The sequence below is a fragment of the Salpingoeca rosetta genome, assembly GCF_000188695.1.
Source record: "Salpingoeca rosetta unplaced genomic scaffold supercont1.22, whole genome shotgun sequence".
Classification (NCBI taxonomy): domain Eukaryota; class Choanoflagellata; order Craspedida; family Salpingoecidae; genus Salpingoeca; species Salpingoeca rosetta.
The window spans coordinates 1,039,287-1,054,286 of record NW_004754912.1 but is presented as its reverse complement, the minus strand read 5'-3'; the positions used below and the strand labels follow the sequence as shown (position 1 = coordinate 1,054,286).

General features: G+C 56.5%; 3 protein-coding genes across 3 annotated transcripts in view; 1 reads left to right on the top strand and 2 right to left on the bottom strand.

Annotated features, from left to right (window-relative positions):
• PTSG_07466 (uncharacterized protein) overlaps positions 1 to 1,837 on the bottom strand; it is a gene marked incomplete at both ends in the record, with an annotated part of 8,682 nt that extends 6,845 nt beyond the window's left edge. Inside the window, 3 exons of the mRNA XM_004990914.1 lie at positions 89 to 901; positions 1,275 to 1,351; positions 1,525 to 1,837. Of these exons, the coding sequence (XP_004990971.1) occupies positions 89 to 901; positions 1,275 to 1,351; positions 1,525 to 1,837 (1,203 nt within the window). The remainder of the gene's footprint in view (positions 1 to 88; positions 902 to 1,274; positions 1,352 to 1,524) is intronic.
• A 478-nt stretch (positions 1,838 to 2,315) lies between these two features.
• On the top strand, positions 2,316 to 11,346 carry PTSG_07465 (TK protein kinase). Its single transcript, XM_004990913.1, has 15 exons — positions 2,316 to 2,696; positions 3,143 to 3,686; positions 3,891 to 3,983; positions 4,208 to 4,334; positions 4,676 to 4,793; positions 5,187 to 5,403; positions 5,840 to 5,962; positions 6,164 to 6,237; positions 6,522 to 6,797; positions 7,195 to 7,324; positions 7,568 to 7,725; positions 7,931 to 8,793; positions 8,987 to 9,170; positions 9,538 to 9,620; positions 9,782 to 11,346. Exons 2-15 carry the CDS (start codon positions 3,248 to 3,250, stop codon positions 10,446 to 10,448), a joined length of 3,552 nt encoding a protein of 1,183 aa, XP_004990970.1. The 5' UTR covers positions 2,316 to 2,696; positions 3,143 to 3,247; the 3' UTR covers positions 10,449 to 11,346.
• A 619-nt stretch (positions 11,347 to 11,965) lies between these two features.
• PTSG_07464 (chaperone) overlaps positions 11,966 to 15,000 on the bottom strand; it is a 3,693-nt gene continuing 658 nt past the window's right edge. The window contains exons 2-8 of the mRNA XM_004990912.1: positions 14,678 to 14,825; positions 14,324 to 14,429; positions 14,009 to 14,130; positions 13,695 to 13,841; positions 13,432 to 13,495; positions 13,204 to 13,264; positions 11,966 to 13,015 (exon numbers count right to left, since the gene is read on the bottom strand). Coding sequence (XP_004990969.1) covers positions 12,941 to 13,015; positions 13,204 to 13,264; positions 13,432 to 13,495; positions 13,695 to 13,841; positions 14,009 to 14,130; positions 14,324 to 14,429; positions 14,678 to 14,825 — 723 coding nt within the window. The 3' untranslated portion in view covers positions 11,966 to 12,940. The remainder of the gene's footprint in view (positions 13,016 to 13,203; positions 13,265 to 13,431; positions 13,496 to 13,694; positions 13,842 to 14,008; positions 14,131 to 14,323; positions 14,430 to 14,677; positions 14,826 to 15,000) is intronic.

The window sequence follows — 15,000 nt, the reverse complement described above, 5'->3', positions numbered from 1 at the left end:
TGGTGGCGGTGGCGCTCATGTGCGTGTGCCGGCGTGTCGATGCAGGGCGTTTTGGTGGTAGTTCTTCCGATGCATGGCCACGACCAACCGCGCCAGCAGCATCTGCTGCGGTGCTTTCATCGTCTCTGCGCGTCATGCGTGAGTTTGCCAGCTGCGTTGCTGTTGTGAGTGCAGCGAGGAAGCGGGCCGGGCTTGAGTTGTACGTTAGCGCGAGCGCGCAGGTCAGCGCCGCACCCAGGAGGTTTGGTGTGGCGGCGGCGTTGCTTGCCTCGCACGTGGTGGCGCTGTCTGCCTCCTTGGAAGTGGTGGTGTCTGCGGTGGCGGCTGCTGTCGTTGCTGTTGCTGTGCTCGCACGGCGCGCGACGGCCCACACGTCTTCTTGCAGCTGTGCTGTCTGGAAGTACGCACACGCCGCGCGCGCATGTGGGCCGGACGTGCACGCGTTGTGCATGAGGCGCACCGTCACTTCTGCGACGTCGTTGTCAGCCGAGTGGAGGAGCGACCGCAGAGCATCAGCACATCGCCGCGTCTGCAGCAATTCTAGCGGCAGCTGTGTTCCACGCAGGGTGATGAGGTCGAGGACTGCTGCGTAGGGCCCACTGTCGTGGGGTTGCCGCGTGCGCTCTGGCAGTGCATGGCACACGCCTTCTGTGAGGCGGACGCGGTGGATGGGGCTGAGGGACGGCAGGTGAAGAACTCCTTGCTTGTGTAGGGTGAGCACCACCAGGACTGGCAGGCGCGAAGGCAGCGTTGCCACCAATGGCGCCATTGTTTCCAGCAGCGCGTCTCCATGCTGCTTCAGGTGTTGGCATGCATCGGGCCCTGCGTCCACGAGCGTGTCGACCAGCAGCTCCAACAGCGCGACCATCTTCTTGCTCGAGCCTCCGCGCATCGCATGCACCTGTACCATTCCAGTGCGTAAGTGAGTGTGTGTGTGTGTGTGTGTGTGTGTGTGTGTGTGTGTGTGTGTGTGTGTGTGTGTGTGTGTGTGGGTGGGTGAGTGGGTCATTGTGTGTGTGTGATGTCGTGTTTATGCACTCACTGTGTGCGTGTGTGTATGTCAAGGCGGTGCTACTGCATGCGTAAGGATGGAAAAAGAGTGGACAACCTTTCACGTGGGTTTGAGTGCGCAATGTGGTACACACACGCACACACGCGCATACACACATACACACATACAGACAATACACAGAGCGCAGCTGAGGTGACATGTATGCGCCGTTGTTTGACGCATCTCGATTGGCATAACCTCGTTGTGAAAAGGGTTGCCTCACCTGAGAGCAGAGCAGCATGGCGAGGGCGGCTGTTGTGTGCGGCGTGTTCAGCGGTTTCTCCAAAAAGCACCTGAGACCTGTCGTGCCGTGACGCGACATGAGTTCGCGTCGGAATTGATATTCAGCGTCAGTCTGATCAACAACAAAACGTCAATGCGACAGGCAGCCACAGAAGCACATGTACGCAAAGGGATGTTGGCGCCAAGGGCGCATGGTTGCCAGTGAGCCCCCCCCCCCCTGTTTGACGTACATGCTTGTGGAGATTGTGGGTGAGCGGGGTCACCATTGTTGTTGTTGTTGTTGTTGTTGTTGGCGCCAGTGTCGACTGCTGCAGCATGGACGAGGGCGCGCAGCAAGGCGTCGAGCACATCGGGGGTGTGGTTGAGCACGGTGCTGGCGAGGACGACGTGGTCCTTCAGCACTGCAAGAAGGGCGCCGAGACAGTGGTCCAGATTCAGCCCGCGCTGAATGCAGCTCGCCACGCATGGCAGGCACAGATCACCCACGACCACTTGGTTCGTGTGCCACCTGTGCTCCTCCCTCAACGAATGCACCTCATCCATGCTAGGAAAGTGTCAGGCTCAATATGACATTCACGTGCACGCGCGCGTGCGTGTGTGTGTCTATGTTGCTGCTGCTGCTGTCAGTTGTTGTTGTTTGTTGTGTGCCTGTGTGTGCTGAGGAATATGCATGTGTGTGTGCGCTTGCTTGTTGTGTGTGGTTGTGGAGGATTTCGCGCCCGCCTTTTCCCTCGTAGTCGCAGCAAGACGTCAATCTGTGTTCACACACACATGTGCACACACACACACACACACACACACACACACACACACACACACACACACACACACACACACACACACACACACACACACACACACACACACACACACACAACCTCAGTGTTTGAAACATTCCCGCCAAGCCGCCAAGCCGCCAAACACTGAATTCAGTGAAATTTGAACTGACGCAATGCGGAGCATACAAAACGGACAAACGACAGCACAACCTGACACGGATGACATCATCATTGTGCGATTCTTCGAAATCGCACCAACCCAAGCACAAAGCATCCGCACCCAACAACAAGGCCAGAAGCAGCACAACTGCTGTCAAAACCGTTCGTCGATCTCTCGTGCAACTTTTCCTCCGGCCTCGCTCGCTCGTGTTTGTCGCGCAGGCTCTGCCTTGACTTGACACCACGCAACCATTCAGCACTCACCCACACACAACCACACACTCAATCACACAAAACCCCCCAACCACACACAACCACCACCGACACACCCAATCACATATCGCATGATTAGCAACACACACGCAAACACACACAACACCCCACACGCACCAACCGCACGCCAACCACACCGACCCTGACGAGGCCGTCTACCCTGACTTGAAGAGCATCACATCAACACGAAGGTTCGTGTGTCAAGACTTGTTCTGGATGCTGGTATGCCGCCGACCTTCGATGGTTTTGGGTGTGTGTGTTGCCGTTCCTCGCACCTCGTTCAAAAGGCGCTCGACGCATCTGCTCTGCGGTGCTTCTTTCTTGCCTTACTTTCTCTGTCTCTTCTCTTCATTGCTTTTTCCTTTTCCCCCAACAACGTCCTGCTGCTTGATTGCTTGCTTGGATATTGAGCAAGGCTCACAAGAAGTCATCCGACTCCAACTTCCTCTCCATCACTTGTTCGCACATCATACTGTCTCACAACACTCACTCGCCATCACCACATATCCATTCCCACACACTCCCCCCCCACCTGTGTTTCTTTCCATTGGCCGTCCATTCTCCTCGATTGACACTTCCTTCGCATTGACGCGCTCCCTCTTCACACCACCGCCACCACCACCTGCTTCAACTGCAGAACCGACTCAACAACAACACCCCACGCATACACACCCCCAAGCACGCAAGCGCAAGCGCACGCGCAGACGTACCGCCCCCGTCTCTGAGAAGCGTCTAGGCGGGCATGACAGGTCCACGTGTGCTGAGCGTGGCGGCTCTCCTGGCCGCTGTTGCGGCGGCAGCCCTGTTGTCGTCCGCAACCGTCTCAGCCACATTCCACTTTCAGCGGGAGCGACGCACCACGGAGGATCTCCAGTGCGGTAACGAAATCACCACCACGGCGTGCGATTGCACCGTGTGCCTTGCCCACAACAGCACCTGGCTCGAGGACAAGTGCTGCGTGTATCAGGGCATCCCCGCGTCTCTGCTTGCGTTTGAGCGTGAGGACCTGTGGATCCCACGCCTCAAGGAGTTCAACGCATGCACTGGCGCCCGCGTTCAGCTCACGTACAACGGCGAGGATGGCGAAGGCGATGAAGACACAATGGAGGAAGACCTTCGACAGGACGTCGGCGTCAGCTACCGTGCTCGCGGCGGCGGTCTCTTCCAAGAGGCAGGCGCAGGTGCGTGTGCAAGTGTGCAAATGTGCCTGTGTGGGCCCGCCCGTGTGCGTTCGTGTGTGCGCGCGTGTGTGTCTTCGTGTGAACTGTTTTGTGCCTGGACGTTGTGCGTATGTGCATGTGATGTTCGGTTCAACAGATACTCAACGCATGGTTGATGGCTTGAATCACTCACCTCCTTTCTCCCGTCTAACGCGTCATCCTCAGGCATCTATGATGCGTACATCGTACAGCCGCCCTGGCTTCCCGCCATTGTCGATGGCCTTGAAAACCTCAGCCCTTGGATCTCAGAGAACACAGGTTGGTCTGCTGTGTGCATGTTTGCGCGCACCTGCGTGCGTGTGCGTTTGTGGATGCGGTCGCGTGTGCGTTTGTGCGTGCTTCTATCGCGTGGTGGCAAGTCAATGGTAAAACCACGCATCCCTCATCGCTTACTCACCCACCCACCTTCTTTTCTCGCACTCGTTCACCCTAACACACCCTCCCCTCCTCACACACCCCTCCCATCACGCCATGCACAACAGCCAAGATTGGGTGGACAGATGTGAACCCTGCCACACGCGAGGCTGTTTCCTTCAACGGAACCGTGCGCGCTCTCCCGCTCGACACAGACTACGTTGCGCTCGGTTACCGCCAGGATGTCTATGACAGGTCGGCATGTGTTGTGTGTTGTGTGTCGTGTGTTGTGTGTCGTGTGTCGTATGTCGTGTGTGTCGTGTCGTGTGTGTACGTGTGCGTATCTGTGCGCGCGTCCTGTGTCGGATATCTGTGCGCGTATCTGTGCGTGTGTCCTGTATTGTGCGTACGTGCATGTACGCAAAAGTCTTTTCTGTCTGTCTCCCTGTGCTGTATCATGTGCGTTGTTTTACAAATGCCCAAGCGTGTACGTGCCATCCTCAGTTCACCAGAGCTCACCCCTCCCTGTTGCATCGTCCAACCCCTTAATGCTTTCCTTTCCCGCCAACACACACTTCACCTCCCGTCACCACCAGGAACGGCCTGCAGCCGCCGGAGACGCTTGAGGAGCTTGTTGCCCACTCGGAGCTGCTGAACGGCAAAGACCACAACGGCGACGGCGAGCCAGACTGGGGCTACTGCCTCACTCCGCAGGTACCGGACGTCGTACGCGCGTTGGGTGCATTGTTTGGTGCACGCGCCGTGTGTGTGTATGTGTGCGCGTGTGCGTGTGTGTGTGTGTGTGTGTGCGTGTGCGTGTGCGTGTGCGTGTGCGTGTGTGTGTGGGTGCAGCGTTTGGTGCACGCGCCGTGTGTGTGCGTGTGTGCGTGCGTGTGTGTGCATGGTTTTGTGCCTTGTGTTGTACCTGTGCAAATGCACGTGACTGCGAGAGAGCAAACCAAACCATTTCCGCATGCTTGAAGCCGTTCACCACCACCGCTGCCATTCTTGCTTGTGTTGTGCTCCACGCTTCTCTCACCCCCGTCTGCCCCCCTACCCTCCATCCACCAACCCTCTGTCTACCGACAACTCTGGCACGCCAAACAGGTCAACTACCTGTATGCGTTTGTCGCGCCTGTGCTGCAGACAACAACGCAGGAGTGCGAGGGCTTTGACGACTGCAAGGGGCGGTACACGGAGCAGAATCTCTTCTTCAACGCCACCACCTTTGAGCCGTACCTCGACCACCCGGGCCTCAAGTACGCCATCCGCCTCTTCTCGCGCCTCGTGCGCTCCTCAAACTGCCAGACGGAGCTCGCAACAAGTACGCACAGCAGCGCCAGTGCAACGGGGCGAAGAGAGGGGGAAGGCGAGGGAGGGGGGACGGTGTGGCGGTTGGTGGTTTGTTGTATCCTTGTGGACTTGTGCACCTGCACTGTTACACTGAGGCCATGCCCATCGTCATCACACACATCACACACACACCACACACCACACATCACACACATCACACACGCGCACGCACACGCACACACAACGCACACACACACAACACACAACACACAACACGCACACACAACACACAACACACACATATCTCACACACACAACACACAACACACAACACACACATATCTCACACACACAACACACAACACAACACACACACACTCACGCACACACAACACACACACACACACACACACACACATTCTCGCTTTCGCTCAACCACGTCTGCATGCACCCCCCCCCTTTATCAGCGGGCAAGTGCGACCGCAAGACGGCGTTTCCGACGGGGCGCTGCGCGGGTGTGCTCTCCATGCCCGGCACACTCACACAGCTGCTCCTCCCAGACGGAAAGTACAGCATCAACGTCCAGCGCGGTACGTACGCCCAACATGCTTTGCTGTGATGGGTGGATGTGCGTGTGTGTTGTGTGTTGTATGTGTGTTGTGTGTTGTGTGTTGTATGTGTGTGTGGTTTGTCGTTTGTCGCGTCAAAGCGTGCCACCGCGATGAAGTGCTGTGTTCCGACTTGAGGGATAACACTTAAACTCATATGCTTGTGTGCGTGTATGTGTGCAGATGGTGAGAAGTGGCAGCCGGACACGACCAACGGGTACTGGGGCCGCCGCCTCCGATTCCCGGGATCTGAATGGGTGAGAACTCCGCGCCAACATGGTGCCATGATGCAGTGGGCTCGTGACCTGTCCGCTCTGCATGCATGCATTCGCAAACGAGTCCACGGGTGATGAGTCATTGAACCAGACGCACTGAATCATCCTCAGCAGATCAGCGCTGGGATGTCCAATCATGCCCTGCGACGTGTTGAGACTGAATCGACCACCACCCTTGCTTCCCAACCGCCCTTTTCCCTCCCCACGCACACCCTCACTCACGCTTACACACGCACACGCACACACACATGCATGATTGTAAACAGGTGTACAACGAGGAGAAAGGTCAGCTTGACATATGCACAGCGAAACTGTGCCCGAAAGGCCTTGAGTCCAGCACGACACCCGGGAAGATTATCAACTACGCCCCGTTCTTTGCTGAGGGCGGCGAGTCGTACTCCATTCGCAGCGGCACGGCCGCGTCGAAGAAGGAGGTGATGCAGGACTTTTTCGGGTGGCTGTCGACGCTGCCTGTGACACGTCTGCCGCTGTCGGGCCAGTACCGCCGCTCACACCTTCGCGAGGAGCAGAAGCAAGTCCTGGTGCGTGCACACGAGGGATGGTGTTGGCGATGGTGGTGGTGAGGGAGGAGAGACGAAGAGAGGAGGAAGAGAAGGGATGGGGTTTGCAGTGGGGTTACGAGTGGGGCCGTGTGCGTGTGTGTGGGTGGGTTGAATGTGAGTGGAAAAGAAAGTGAGCAAGTGGGTGGGTTAGCGAGTGATCGACAAAGCACTGATGAGGAGATTGGTGCTATGCAGTTGGGAGTGCCGCCGAGAAAGCACATGTGCTGCCTCGGTCATGTGCATCGTGCCCGCTGCGTCACACCTTCCACTGCTGTCCGCTCACATTTCAACATGCTTACGTGCGTGTACGCATTCCTCTCCACCTCCACCTCCACCTCCACACCCCTGCGACACTTGTCCTCTTTGATGGCACCAGCTTGATGATGACTGGCCGCGGGAGATGGCTGACGACCTGTTTGATGTTCTTCGCTTCTATTTCCTGGAAGACGGCAACCCGGCACAGGACCTCCTCATGCTCGGCTTCTCAGAGTACCAGGGCGCTTTCGGTGAGTCGTTGCATTCTGTTTGGTGGCGTGTGCTGTGCTGTGCTGTGTTGTGTTGTGTTGTGTGTTGGTTCTACGTTTTGTGACACTTGCACCGGCGTCCCCCCTCCCATTTCCGAACCGCCGCCACCTGATTCACACACACACACACACACACGCACACACACACACACACACGCACGCACACACACACGCACACACACACACACGCACACACACACACACGCACACATTTATGGCGCACAGATCAGCACGTGTTCAGCGAGTTTCTCCTGAGCGACGATTTCTTCTACTTACCCGATTACGAGTGGGAGGAGCTGTTTGATGACTACTATGACACCTTTGTTGCCGCCACCACCGCCTCGTATCGCGCCATCACAGACAACTACGGCCGCATCCAACAGGTAACACACAGTGCTTGCCTTGCGTGCTTGCACTGCATGGCTGCTTCGCGTGCTTGCGCTGTGTTGGGAGCCGATTGAGAAGCCATGGGTTGCCCGCTATCGCTCACATTTGTCGCTTTTGCTCATCACCAACCTGCGCTGCACAACTCTCGTCATCGCACACGGCACCCCCCCCCCCAATGACGAAACGACACAACGGTGACAGCTGGAGCGGTGGCGTGCGTCACTTAGCCTGCCGCCGCTGCCCTTGGAGCAAATTTGCCAGGAGTCGGCCCTCCAGCAAGAGGAAGACTGCGTGCTCCTCGCAGCCGCCAACAAGGCGAACGAGAGCAACCAGTGGGCCGTCATTGTTGCCATTGTCATGGTGGTTGCCTTTGTGCTTGTTGTGGGCGGTATTGTGCTGTTCCGCCGCTACCGCCAGGAATCGCTGCGTCGCCGCATCTTCGAGCAGGAGATCAAGCGGGCGCAGCAGCAGGTGCACGACGAGATGGTGCAGCGGTTTGGCTACGACAAGGCCCTCTCCTCGCGCTACGAGAGCCTCAAGGTGCAGATGCACCAGGTGACGCTTGGTCGCGAGCTTGGGCGCGGCGCGTTTGGCGTTGTCATGCTTGGTGACCTCGAGCGCAACGGCAGCGTGATGCAGGTTGCCGTCAAGCGCTTGAACCAGGACGTCGACTCTGAGGAGCAGAACACGTTTCTGTACGAGTGCCGGCTGCTGGCCATGCTGGACCACCCGCACATCACCCGCATTGTGGCGGTGCAGGTTGACGCCAAGCCCGTGCTGCTCATGACGGAGTACATGGAGATGGGCAGCCTGGTGCAGGTGCTGCGCAACACCCGCGCCTCCGCCGTCACGGAGGACAGGCTGTTCAACATCCTGGCCAAGATTGCAGACGCGTGCGTGTACCTCGCCTCGCACAACATTGTGCACCGGGACATTGCCGCGCGCAACGTGCTTGTGGGCAGCCAGCTGGACGACGTGCGGCTGAGTGATTTTGGCATGTCACGGCTGATGGCCAACACGGACTACTACCGCAAGAAGAGCGACGACATGGTGCCCATCAAGTGGTCAGTTGCACACACATGGTGGTGGTAGCTGGTTCTGGTGGTGACTGTGATGTGAGCGTTGATGGTGTGGTTGTTGTAGTACGTGTTCTCTGCATCACACGCGATGTGATTCATGAACACTCATCTGACACGCACGCACACACACGCACAATTATACCCTGTTGCACGTGTTGTTGTGCTTGATCTTCCTCAGGATGCCGCTTGAAGCGATTGAGAAGAAGCTGTTCTCGTCTGCTTCTGACGTGTGGGCATGGGGCGTGCTTGCATGGGAAGTGATGACCCTTGGCACAACCCCGTGGGCCTCCCACTCCGCTGTCGAGACCGCCCTGGCCATTGCCAAGGGCGAGCGCCTGCCCAAGCCAGCGCTTTCCAGCGAGGTGCGCGCACGCACGCACGCACACACACACACACACACACACACACACACACACACGCACGCACACACACACACACACACACACACGACCACACACACACACACACACACACACGCACACACACGCACGCACACACACACACACACACACACACACACACACACACACACATATACACGTACCCATGTGCACACACAGATGCGCACGTTTCGTGCACACAAGTTTGTATTTCTGTTGTGTGCCTGGGATGTGCGTTGCAGGCGAATGGTGTTCACTGCAGCCACCTGTGCCCGTTGCTGCCCATTTCTCCCTCGCCTTGCTCTGCTCACTGCTCGTCTTGTTGCGTGTGTGTGTGTGTGTGTTGCAGGACCTGTACAAACTGATGCTGCGCAGCTGGGAACACGACCCCGACGATCGCCCCACATTCCGCCGCATCCTCCGTTTCTTCAGGTGCACAACAGTGCGTGTGTGTGTGTGTGTCCTGAAGTTTCCACCTCCACTGCATCACTCATGTCACAACCAACACAATGCTTCCCTTGACCATCCTCAATCTCGTTCGCCACCCTCACCACCACCACCACCACCACCACCACCACCACCACCATCACCAGGGGCAAGTGCAGTGCTGTACCAAACGCCGGCACGACCACCTCCATTGCCGACAGCACGGGCGGGGCCATGGACTTTTCCACGTTTGCGCAGGAACTTGAGGAACGCAAGGCGGACGCCAAGCAGTTGCTCGAGCAACGCCCGAGCTACACCTCTGTTGCCGACCTTAAGGTGCAGGCGGCACAGGTGGCGGGGCGCGCATCCTCCCTGACGAGCGGCAGCAGTGTCGGCACGAGTGCAGGGGAGGTGGTGCAGGCGCCAACCAACGTGGCCAGCAACAACCGGCACCTGACCAACGCGCCACCAAGCAGCACGGGGCTGACGTCGCCCATCTTCACGTCCATTCCGGAGAACAGCGCCGGCATTCAGGAGGTGCGGTCCGGAACAGCGTCGCGTGCGTCCACGGCGACCGGGTACCACAGCCTTGACGCCGCGCAGCTGAGGCAGGCACGCGAGGCAGAGTTGATGAAGCAGCAGCTGCAGATGCAGCAGGACATGCAGGATATCAACATGCAGCAGCAGCAACAGCAGCAGCATCGTTCCAGCGGTGGTGCCAGTGATGGCGATGCTGGCGATGATGAGTCATCTGGGCAAGGCAGCAACGGCATGTCCACAACAGCCTCCACAACTGCCCTTGTCGGTGCCCGCGTGTCTCAGAGCGTGGTCTGATCCCGGGACAGGAGTGCAGTGTACACTTATGTTGACCCACTATTTTTTTTCTCACGCTTGCTCATCATGTGTACTATGTATGCACGCGGGCATCAGTCCAGTATCCATTCCCCTGCCTTTTTCTGTTCTGTTGTTGTCGTGTGCCTGGTTCACCAAGTCACATCCTTTTGCAGGGCCTGTAGACCTATTAATAGTCTAGCGGGCTTCCCATCTCTTTGTTGATGTGCGCCCTTTATGCATGGTCTGTATGTCGTGTGCATCTGTGTGTCTGAGTGTTTGTGTGTCTGTGTTGTGGAGCAGTGATCAGCTCCTCCTCTATTTCCTCATCATCTGTGTTTAGCTTACCACACTTTATCCATCCATTCATTGTCACGTTGTGTCGCATCTGGTTTTGTCACCCTGTTTTGTTGTATCCTTTCGTTGCGACTCAGTTGTGCATGTTCGTACACATGCGTGTCTCGTGTGCGCGTGCGCATGTCTCCTGTGCGTGTGTGTTGTGTGTTTGTGTTTGTGCTTGTTCCGATGACTTTTTTTTTTTTTTTTTTTTTGGAGCGGCGTTGCCATGTGATATGATTTGTGTTTTGGTTCTGAAGCTGCAGACATGCAACAGCCGTCATCGTCCTCTGCGCCACCTTTGACAGTTGATTGCGCGCTATTGTATTCGCGGTGTCTTTTTCACCGTGCCGTCTTGCGTGGCTGTGCAGATCACTGTTGCTGCCCTCGTGTGTGTGCGCTGATGTGATGTAATGTGATGCGATGTCACTTGCCCCACTCATCTTCATCATCCGCGCAAGTTGGCAGGTGGTGTGGTATGGTTGGTTGGTATGATGTGTTGTTTGCTCGTTGTGTGAAGATGGTTCATGCTTAGTGAGAGTGTTGCTTACGGGTTGGGGGGGGGGGTCATTTGCGAATAAAGCCGCCAAACACGCTGTGTGGAGCAAGCACAACCAACCAAGCAGAAAGGCAGAGCATTGTGTGCTGTTTGGTTTCAGAGTGGCATTAACACCACCACCACCACATGCATCAATTCACCATTGTCGTGCTTGTGTATTGTGCGAGATGAAGAACTCAAAAATGCGGTTGCGGTGTTGCTGCGTGCATCAGCCAACGCAAGATATAAAAACAAGCAAAAACCCCAATCACCGAATAACCATCAGGCCCAGCAGCGCATGCACACACACGCAGGCACACGTCGTGCAAGCAAGCAAGCAAGCAAGCAAGCAAGCACACACGTGGTAGTGCCAAGACGTGTTTGTGCAGGTGTGGCAGTGGCCCTCGAATGTGAAAGGGACAGCAGAAGAAGGAAGAAGTAACAGGGGAATAGGGTCAGCAGTGCAAGCAACAGTGACAAGCAACTTGTTCAACGGTGACAGCTACAAAACGCACGCACGACTTCTCTCAAGAGAGCGGTTGGGGGTCATCGGAACTGGGGTGCAAGTGGAGAAGGGCATGCGACACTAGCCGCAAACCCCCTCACAGGGATGACCTATGACACACACGCATACACAGGAGAAGAAGAAGAAGAAGAAGAAGAAGAAGAAGAAACGTGTTCGAGGCACTCAAGAGTAAGAAGAAGCAGACAGCGGGAGGGAAGAGCGTTGTGCAAGAGGGCTGCAACACGTGTCGAGAAGCGACAGAGTGATACCCCCACGCATCAACGCGCTCATGTAGGAAAAAGAAGAAGAACAAGAAGAGGAACAGCTAAAGGAGTGGAGGTTGAGAGCAGACTCAAGTGTGCGCATGCATTCTCGTGCTCACATGCATGCGTCGGAAAAGAAAAAGTCAATTCGCGTGTGTTTGTGTTTCTGAGGAGATGGGGTAAGGAAGGGGAGGAGGTAAAAGGTAGCAACTGGGTGGGGAGGTTTGAGGGGTTAAAGGCAGTCGAAGGCAGGGAGGAATCACGGGTGCTTTTAGTGGTGTTGCCGGGCAAAATTCCCGACTGGGAGAGGGAAGCAGTGGGGAAAAAGGAGGGGGAGAGCAAGAAGGGGGGGGGGAGTAAGTCACTCAGGGCACAGAGATGAAGGGAAGGAGAGGAAAGGAAAGGAAAGGGGAGGATATGACGGCGAAAAAAGAGCTGGCGACGATTCAGAAGAAGGAAAAAGAGAACAAGAAGAATGAGGGCGACAATACGAGAGTACTGACGGGACGGTAGTGTCGCGGATGGCGGGCAAAGTGGAGGAAGAAACAAGCAGCTAGAGGAGCATAAGGCGGGGGGGGGGATGAGGAAGAAAAACAAAGCACGAAGGAAAAAAAAAGGGGGGGGGGATGTGTGTGCCAGCCACTGATGCGAACGCGCAAACACACGTTCGTTAATCGAGTCGGGTTCGGTTTCATATCCGTCCGATCCATCCGGGGGTCAACAACTAAAACAACAACGACGACGACGTGGAGGTGTCCGTTGGGGGATTGAGAGCGCCGACGAGATGGCGCTTCAGCCGCAGGTGATTAAGGGGAAGGAGTAGGTGGTGGTGAAGAGGGGAGGCCTTGACCCATCAGTGGCGTGGTGGTGGTGCAGCCTCGAGTCGCCCAACTGGTTGCGCCTGACCGTCAATCGTCAGCGCAAGCACCTGATGTTGTGCGTGCGTGCGCGTGTGTGCGTGTGTGTGTGTGTGGGGGGGGGGCGCGGTAGAAGCAAAAGTGATGCGGTGAGGGAGCAAACACAGACGAGAACATGGTTCGCGCGCGCGCGCGCGTGTGTGTGTGTGTGTGCGTGCGTGTGTGTATATGTGTGTGATTGTATGATAGTGGAGCGCACCTCGCCTGTGCGCTGATCAACCTCCTCCACACGCTCCGATGTCACGCCGTTCTGGGTCGTCCTGGTGGCATCAGACAGACAGGTAGGCAGCCATGTGTGTGTGTGTATGTGTGTGTGTGTGTGTGCGCGCGCGGAAGATGAGAAGGTGGTGTGCACATTCATTGAATGATCCAGCACACGCACACGCACACCCACACAAGGAGTGTACGGATGTTGCAAGGAACGTACCTGGTTGTCGTTATTCGCTTGCCGTCTTGGATGACTGTCTGTGATGATTGGGAAAAGCTCGTTCCTGAGACAAAAAAAGAAAGAGAGAGAGAGAGAGGGAGACAGAAAGAGTGAGACAGACAGCGTGGATAGATGGCCGACGGTTTGTGAACCAAACCATCTGCAGACGCGACCGACAGCCTTTATGCAACACACGCACGCGCGGGCAATACACCCCACACACAGACACACACAGACACACACACACACAGACACACACACACCTCCAGGGCCGCCAAAGCTGCTGCTGGTGAACGACGATTGTGTAAATCCGTTTCCGCCCATCCCGCCGCCAAATGGGGCACCAAAGTCACCAAAGCCGCCCCCAAAGCCATCGCCAAAGCCATTCCCAAAGCCCCCAAACATGTCATCTGTGCGTGCGTGTGTATATGTGTAGATGTAGATGGGTTTGACGGTGTGTTTGTGGGTGAACATATGATGGACAAGCAAGAAACAGGTGCGCACGAGTCACGTCACACGACACGACACACCCACACACACACACACACTCACACACACGCACGCACACGGAACGCACCGCCAAAGAAGGAGCCAAAGAGGCCGCCAAACGGCGCCTGTTGCGCGTGGCCGTTACCGCGGCTGCGACCACCGCGACCATCAAACGGCGAGCCTCCAAACGGGTCAAAGCCAAACACCTCCCTGTGGCACACACGGGCAATAGGTTGCACAGCACGTCAGGTTGTTGTTGTTGTTGTTGTTGTTGTTGTTGTTGTTTGGGCGTCTGAGAGGGTAATTGCATCCAAGCAAGAAGGGTGCAAGGCAAAAAGTATTGCAAGCAAGGAAGCAAGCGAGGAGGCATACAAGCTGCAAGTGGCATGCCATGGCGGCGCACCGGAAAATGTCGGAGGTGTCCCTGAAATGAAAGCCTGCGTTTGGCCGCGTGCCGCCCTCTTTCAGGCCTTCGTAGCCATATCTGTCGTAAATGGACCTCTTGGTTTCTGCGCCCCACAGGCATGTGGGTGTAAGTGTGTGTATGTGTACGTGTGTGGGTGAGTGTGTGTGAGGCTGTTGCGGTTTGTTGAGTTTGACACTCCATCCACGAGATACATAGAAGAGCGACTGAGACAAGAAAAGCAAACTGTTGACACAACAACAACAACAACAACAACAACAACAACAACAACAGCAGCAGCAGCAGCAGCAGCAGCAGCAGCAGCAGCAGCAGCAACAACAGCGGCAAACGCACCATCAGAGAGGACATCGTATGCTTCGCTGATGCGCTTGAAGTTTGCTGTTGCTTCCTCTTCTCGACCCGGGTTCTTGTCGGGGTGCCACCGCAGCGCAAGCTTGCGGTACGCCCGGCGAATTTCGTCCCCTGTCGCTGTGCGACACACCTTTTGACACACACAAAGGCCAAGAAGGTCGACAAAGCGAGGGCACAAGCCAGCCAGCCAGCCAGGCAAGTTAGCCGCAGGTGTGTGTGTGTGTGTGTGTGTGTGTGTGTGTGTGTGTGTGTGTGTGTGTGTGTGTGTGTGTGTGTGTGTGTGGTGGTGGGTGGGTGGGTGGTGG